We start from the raw sequence: 8,161 nt of genomic DNA, 5'->3' as shown, positions 1-8,161 counted from the left end.
AGATTCAGTGAACCCTTGGGGCAATACAGTCCACCGAAGCTGTCTCCGTCTACCTGTCCATGGATTTTCCCATTCAAACGCGAACATATCTCTACTTTCCTCTTCTAATGGACACGTCCAGAAGGCATCCTTCAAGTCGATAACACTAAACCACTCATGGTCTGGGGGAATCCGACTCATAATAGTATAGGGATTAGGCACCACTGGGTGGCGGGTCTGAACAATAGCATTCAAACTTCTTAGATCCTGAACTAGGCGATAGGATCCATCTGACTTTTTCACTGGGAGTATAGGGGTGTTATAAGGTGACATGCATTCTTCTAATAGTCCGTCTCATATTAGAGTCTCAATTACCGGCTGTAGCCCTTTTCTCCCTTCCAAAGAAATAGGATACTGACGTTTCCTTACCGGCTGATGACCTGGTATTAATGTGACATGTAAAGGTGGGATGTCCAGACCTCCTCGATTTCCCTCCTTATACCAGACTCTCTCGTCAATCTGCCGTTCATCCTCTTCCTTTAGAGCACAGAGGTGGACTCGCACTTCTCCGTCCACAGGGAGAGCACCCAAACCTAGGAGAGCCTGTAAGTCCCTTCCTAGGAGGTTAAATCCAGCCGACGGTAACAACAAGAGGTCTTGTACCCCTTCTCTTTCTTCCAGTTTCACTGTTACTTGGGGAATTATTGATACCATTCTGGGAGCCCCTTCTATCCCAGAAATTTTTAAATTACTTTTTACAGGTTCAGTCCCGATTGGCACAGTTATTACACTACTTCGTTCCGCTCCTGTGTCCACCATAAACACCACCTCTTCTCCCTTGGGACCAATTTTTAGTTTTACCAGGGGTTCCCTCTTATACTTGGTCCCCAACATTTGGAACCCCTGACCCCCCCTAATCTTCTTCCATAAGTTCGAGGGCACGCAATTCCCTCTTGTATCGGGGGCATTCCCTCTTAAAGTGTCCTTCCTCATTGCAGTAATAGCACTTAACGAACCTCCTGGGTCTTCCCTCTCTTGGATATCTTGGATTGTTTAGAGGAAGGTTTTGTTTTCTTTCCCCTCTGGATTCGGCATTCATCTGTCGGATAGTCTGTACCATAACCTTTGTCGCCCTCTTTTGATCTTCTTCTTCTCTCTGCACATATACTTTTTGCGCCTTTTTTAACAGGTCGCTTAGGGGTTTTTCGCTCCAGTCCTCCTCCTTTTCTAGTTTCTTTCTAATGTCCAGCCATGATTTAGAAACAAATTCAATTTGAATAAGCTGTTCACCCATTGGTGTACTAGGGTCCACGCCCGCATACTGTTGGACATTCTTTCTCACCCTCTCCAAGAAATCAGTAGGGGACTCGTCTTTCCCCTGGTGGTTCCCAAATGCCTTGGTGAAATTGTGACCCTTTGGCACAGCCTCCCGTATCCCTTTAATTGTCCACTCTCTATATTGTCTCATACTTGCCAATCCCTTGGGTGTTTGTTTGTCCCACCTGGGTTCATTTAAGGGATATTTTTGTTCATGGGGTCTGGGGTCCCCAGGTTGTTCATATTCCCACATGAGGAGGGCAGCCCGTCGAATCATCTGCCTCTCCTGGGGTGAGAATAATGTTCCCATTATTGCCTGCATCTCTTCCCACGTATATGTGTTTGGTCCCAGGAATTGGTCGAGCTGTTCGGCCAGTCCTATAGGATCTTCCAATAACTTTTTCATTTCTTTCTTAAATCCCCGCACCTCTGTACTAGTTAGGGGAACATTCACATATCCCGTTCCCCCTCCCGGTCCTCCCATAGGAACTTCCCTCAGGGGATTTAGGCTTACTGAAAACTTTGATGGTCCTGGACCAGTCTGGGATCTTGTCTAGGGTCGGTTTACCGGTGGAAGTTTAGGGTCCGACTCCCTTAATTCATTTTTTTTTCCCCCGGCCCCTTTCGGGGCAATCAGATTCATCACCTTTCCCCTCCGGTAATGAGCTTTCCTCGGGCGCAGTAGGCACCGGGGGAATATAAGGAGGGGGAAGGTTGTCCAGAGGTTCCCACTTCTTTTCTCCCGCTACCCTCAATTTAAAACATTTTGTTAAGGATCCTGGCCAGGGAACCCAACAAAATGCATATGCTGACTCTTCTTGATTCACCTTTGGTCTCGAATTTACATATATGTTTAATGCTTGTCTAACCCAATCCTCATCAGATCCAAATTTCGGCCACCAGACCGAGGAACCTTTAATAGGTTGTTTCGACCAAAGGAGACAATATTGAACCATCTTTTTCTTGTTTTTGTCTCGATATCTTTTACTATCCCAATTTTCAAACATTCTCACCAAAGGGCTGTCAAGGGGAACTCCCAGGAATTGTCCTGAATTTTCAGACGAGCCCTTAGATTTTGATCCTCCCATTTTCCCACCTAGATCCGTTTATCGTTGCTGAGGACCCTCTCGTTCTGGACCCTACTCCCTTCTTCTCAGACGCCTCGTCGGAGGTACTGTCCCTCCTTCGGTTACCGCTGAGGTTTCCCTGGGGTCGACCCCTCTCTTCTCGGCACTTCGTCGGAGGTGCTGTCCCTCCTTCGGTTACCGCCGAGGTTTCCCTGGGGTCTATCCTAGAGTCCCACGACAGGGTCCTCACGCCACGACAAAAGCTCTATACCTGATCTATTACGTTAGGTTTTTTTTATCCAAACAGGTGTATCCCGTTACACCTGTTACCCAATCCCCACACCACAATCGTAAGTCGTCACTTACCGGTGTCTTCTCGGGGATTGAACCGTCACCCTTCTCCTCTCCGTCTTGTCGTGTCACCTTGTCCGGATACCACTCGCTCAAGCCGCCCGAAGCGACGAGCAAGGGACTAGGAGCCGCTGAACTCAGCGGGGTGCACCACCTCCGATGTCCCTCTTCTCGCCTCCCCTCACGGCTGGAGTGTAGATCCCGGACGAGCCCCCATTTGTCAGAAATAAAACTTCTCACACATGAGTCTCTTTAAAACTGATGACACGACAAGCTTTATTTACAAGTCTGCAGAGTTGGACTCAACTGGCTTCTCACCAGTTAAGCCCCGATACATACAGTGCATTGATTTTTATACCCTTGTTGTTTGCCCTTCCCTTTCTTATTAATACTGTTTTAATTGGTTAGTATTGCAAAAGCATTCTAAGTACAACTGCATTTTTAATTATCACGTTCGTTACGTACGCTGCGAACTCTACATACACTAAATTCTGTTTCTCACCCTTCTTATCAATCTTTTGTCTCCTGCATGTCTCTCACTATGACCATGAAAAGATATGTTTAAAAAAAACATATCCAGCTGAACTTTTTGTCCTTGTCTGCTAGCCCTGTCCGTTCTGGCTTCCCTTTTTATGATTAATCATCACATTTTAAGTTAAGCCATTTTAACCTAAATTCTCTATCTCTAACAGAATGACTGGAGATTGCGCTTGATTATGTCTTTGTCGTGAAGACATGGGCAGCCAACAGGGCAGGGAGTATCTGGTAGCTCACCGTAGAGGACATCTTTGGGCAATCAGCCGTCCTCCATACAGACAATGTGGCCAGCCCACCGCAGGCGGCGAGTGCGGATGATTGAGTCGAGTTCCGGACTTCCAGTCCGGACTTGGACGTTGGTGACTTGGTCGTGCCATGAGTAGCCTAGGTTGGATCTGAGGCAGCAGAAATGGAATGCGTTAAGGCGGTGTTCTCGCTTTCTGTATGTGACCCAGGATTCACTCACAGCTGTAGAGAAGGGTACTCAGCACGGAGGCTCAGATCTTTGCGGGCAAGGAGGTGTCCGAAGGTAGTGGAGGCTTTTCCCAGGCTCGTGTCCAGTTCTGCATCGAGTGAGTTCGTTGTTGTCATGGTGGAGCCCAAGTAGCAGGATTTCTCTCCGTTGACGAGCACTGACCCATTGATGGCAATTGATGGCTACCTTCTCCCAATTTATCCTGCGACACTGATCAGCTCCGGATCTATTCCTGTCTCTATTTCAACTCTGCACGTTCCTGCCGCCATGCCGCTTTGGCTACGGGCCCCAATGTCCTCGGATGGATGGGAGTGGTTGGGCCGCTGTTGTCGTGGAGACCGGTTGCCATGGCTTCAGGAAGGCGGGTCGAGTGGACACCGCCCACATCCACAAGGCCTCGCGCGCACTATCTGCCACTCGCCGCTGCTGTCGCCTCGCCCCCCCCCACACCATGAAGGGTCGGAGTCATTGGTTTTTGTTCGCTGGTCTGCTGCCATTCTCCGTCGCCTTTTACCTTCCCGGTCTGGCGCCCGTCAGCTTCTGCCAGAAGGGGGAAGAGACCGAGACGTGTAAGGTAAGGCGGCCGCTGGCCCCCTCCTCGCCGAGGAATCTCGGGCCCATGATCTGTCTTGCCCCGCACCGTGGGTGGCGGCAGTTGCGGCTACTCGGTGTGAGGCCTCTGTCTGTCACCCGGTGCGGAGAGGCGGGAAGAGGGTTCCCTCATTGGCCAAGCCGATCGGGACAGCGGAAATCCCTTCCTTGATGACGTGGAGGCCGAGGGTGCGGGTAACGTGAGCGAAGGACCGAAGGGCCTCGGAAACGTTGAGCAGGTCGGCCAACCTGTATGGAGAGGGCAATAGTTAATGATTCGGGTCCAAAACTCTTCGTCCCTGCCCGTCTAAAGAATAGGCGCTGCAAGATCTGCTAGTTCGCAACTTTTTCAGGGAAGAGAATGATCAAACCAAACATGAAGTAGGGTAGGATGATGAATGGTGGGGCCTTGCACAGCCCTAGTCAGATTTTGTGATACAGGTGTATAGTTCCTGGAGAGCAGCAACTGTGCAACCAGTCTGTGCTGTATGATTATGATGGACTGAGTTGATATTCAAGACGTCCCATTTTCCTGAATTGGATCCATATTCTTCCTTTCAACTTGTCCTATTGATTTATCAGTCCAAATGCATTTTGATTGTTGTAGTTGTGCCTATTTCTATAGTTTTCTACAGCAGTTTGTTCGAGATATGGACACCCCCCTCAGGACCTTCTTGAATCTCTCTTCTTCCTCCTTAAATCCTTGTCCTCTAGCTCCAAAACAAGCCATGCTTGTATACACTTTATCTTTGGCCCTCGTGATCTTGGCCCATTCTGTCCAGCCTTTCCTCGTACCTCATTCCTTCTAGTTCTGGCAAAAATGTTTTACTTTTAACATGAGTGGGTGAGTGATGGAAGGAGCATACTCTATCATGGGTGGTCTTTAAACAATTTTCCAGCTTTTTTCTGTAAACCTCTTGATTCTTGCCTCTGTTTTAAATTGTTAATAAGTAAGTCTCCAATGCCTTCTGGAGACTCTTAAAATCTTGAATCTTTAAAATCTTTGGAAACTTTCAAACTCACTTCAACGGTAGATTAAATACAGTAAATTTCTCTCCAACTCATCCCTATCCATCCCACTTTGTAACCCCAGTTCTAATTTCCTCAGCCAGGGAAAAGTCCTTAATTCATCCTGTTCCAACCTGCAAGATTTTGCTGCAATCTGGGAATGCAGGCACAAAATTCCCTGAAAGTGGTGTCACAGGTAGATTGGGTTGTAAAGAGAATTTTTGGCATATTGGGTTTCATAAATTATTGATTAAAGATGCTCCTCAAATTACAATAGGGTTACCCATCGTAAGTTGAAATTGAATACTGCACCTATCAATTTTTATAATTCAATTTTGAATACCTTTATTCCACACTGAAAAACTATTAATGTACACAGCTGAAAGCACAATAGGCATGAAAAATGTTTGAAGCATTGAACTAAAATTAATTGCTGGATGGTGAGGAGACACACATGAGCATTAAGTAGACATCATGGGTTGTTTACAGTGCACTTGTTCACGTATTCGGCACAGAGACTGCGAACGTGGTTGAGTCAACATCGTGAGAGAGTATGCTATACGATACCCTTGCACTATGTTGCCAATGCCCAGCATCACAAGAGAGTAGTGTACCGTATATCGCAAGTGCGGGAACAGATTGGAATTTGAAATTGAAAGTATGAATTTGAACCCTTGTAACTTAGAAAAATCATAAGTTGGACCATCATAAGTAAGGGAGCATCAGTATAGGGATTGAGAAGTTATGATGAGGCCAAATTTGGACTATTGTGTGCAGTTTTGGTCAACTACAGGAAGGGAATCAATAAGATTGAAAGAATGAAGAGGAGATTTACAAGGATGTTGCTAACACTTGAACTGTGTTACAGCGAAAAGTTAAACTGGTTAGGGCATTATTCCCTGGAGCGTAGAAGAATGAGGGGAGATTTGATAGAAGTATACAAAATTGTGATGGGTATAGATAGAAAAAATGCAAATGGACTTCTTCCATTGAGGTTATCTGGACAAAAAAATTAGAGGTCGTGATGAAAGAGAACATTTGGGCAACTTTTTCACACAGAGTGGTGGGAGTGTGGAACGAGCTGCCAGTCGAATTGTTAAATGCTTGCTGAATTTTGACATTTAAGATAAATTTGGACAGGTTCATGGATGGTAGGGGTATGGAGGGGTATGTTCTGGATACAGGTTTAATGAGACTAGGCTGAATAATAGTTTTGCCCAGATTAGAAGGGCCCGTTTCTTTGCTGTCATATTCTGTGATTCAATCAGATTTTTCTTCCTTTTCTGACCTGGATAATATGTCTGTCAATCTAACTTCCAATAGCTAACCAGTCTGGTAAGACCTGTGTGGCAACTGCATTTTTCCCTCAGGAGGAGACTAAAACTGTACATAATTCTTCAGCTATAATTTTGCCCATGAACTTTTTAAACAACTGGAAAAATAGGCAAGCAAGAGCCAATAATGATGTAATTAAATTTTTAGAAAAAATTTGAAAATTTATTATGGTAATGTATTAGTTCAGATTGAAAATTGACTGGAAATTGGATGGCAGGCAGTAATTTGTTGGATGTTGCAGGATTAAATGTATGGGCCTCAGCTATTCATAATATGTAAATGATTTGGATGAGAGAATCAAATGTATTACAGAAAAATCCACAAGCCAAAGCAAAAGAGTTAGAAGTTAAAGTAAATGATCTTTTCTAGCAAGCATCCTGGAGTTGAAGTTCCACAATTTAAGGTTACTGAAGGAAACGACATGCATCTTGATTTCATCAGAGTGACTTGTGCAAACCAATGGGAAGGCAATACTGGAGCATTTGACATGTCATAAACATTGAAGTAGGAAATTGGATTCAAGAGTTAAGGGAGTAATCAGTAATCTAAAGTTTTCAAATACAATTTTGCAGGCAGTTGCAAGAATTGACCACAGAAGATTGAAACGATAAAAGGGTTTTCTAAAGTGCTTTTCATTCTATAATGCCACCATAACCCAGTCTTCACCAGCCATAGTATCAGCAATAGTAGTAGTATTGTGCATCAGAAATTCCTCTCATCGTAAAAGAAATTAGGAGTCTCAACAATGTAAAAACTGCTTTTTTTAAAAAAAAATTATTTTTCACACTATAAACCATATTGACCAAGATACATACAGACATTTTTCTTCTTAAATATATACAGTATCGTTTTTCTCCCCCTTTCCTTCTTCATCTTGGTTACATAACTTATTATTTGCCCTCTGATGAACGCTTTCATTGCGTCCCATAGTATAAACTTTCACTGATTCTGTATTTATTTCAAAGTACATTTTAATTTGTCATTCAATGAATTCTCCAAAATCCTGTCTTTTAAGTAGCATGGAGTTTAATCTCCATCTATACATTCTTGGTGGGATGTCCTCTAGCTCTATTGCCAATAACAGGGGTGAGTAGTCTAATAATAGTCTAGCTTTATATTCCGTTTTCCTAACTCTCCCTTGAATGTGGGCTGATAACAGGAATAGGTCTATTCTTGAGTATCTTTTATGTCTATCCAAATAATATGAATATTCCTTTTCCTTTGGGTGTTGTTTCCTCCATATATCCAAAAGTTGCATTTCTTCCATCGATTTAATTATAAATTTGGTTAATTTGTTCTTTCTGTTAGTTTTTTTTCTCCAGTTTTATCCATGTTTGAGTCCAAGTTAAGGTTAAAATCCCCTCCTATTAGTGTGTTCCCTTGCGTATCTGCTATCTTGAAAAAGATATCTTGCGAGAGGAGTCACGTGATGGAGTAGTGGCCGGTCAGGGAACTCCAGCCCTCTCCGGAAAAGTTGAAAAAAATACACAAAACACAAAGG

General features: G+C 44.3%; 1 protein-coding gene across 2 annotated transcripts in view; it reads left to right on the top strand.

Annotated features, from left to right (window-relative positions):
• The first annotated feature begins 3,950 nt into the window (after positions 1-3,950).
• Positions 3,951-8,161, top strand: part of LOC138740634 (transmembrane 9 superfamily member 2-like) — a 73,592-nt gene continuing 69,381 nt past the window's right edge. Inside the window, exon 1 of one of the 2 annotated variants that reach the window (XM_069893550.1) lies at positions 3,951-4,300. In XM_069893550.1, coding sequence (XP_069749651.1) covers positions 4,028-4,300 — 273 coding nt within the window. In that variant the 5' untranslated portion in view covers positions 3,951-4,027. The remainder of the gene's footprint in view (positions 4,301-8,161) is intronic. The other variant, XM_069893549.1, reaches the window with a different exon arrangement.

Source organism: Narcine bancroftii, chromosome 8 (assembly GCF_036971445.1).
Source record: "Narcine bancroftii isolate sNarBan1 chromosome 8, sNarBan1.hap1, whole genome shotgun sequence".
In the NCBI taxonomy this organism is placed as follows: Eukaryota; Metazoa; Chordata; class Chondrichthyes; order Torpediniformes; family Narcinidae; genus Narcine; species Narcine bancroftii.
This window is presented reverse-complemented; position numbering and strand designations above follow the sequence as displayed.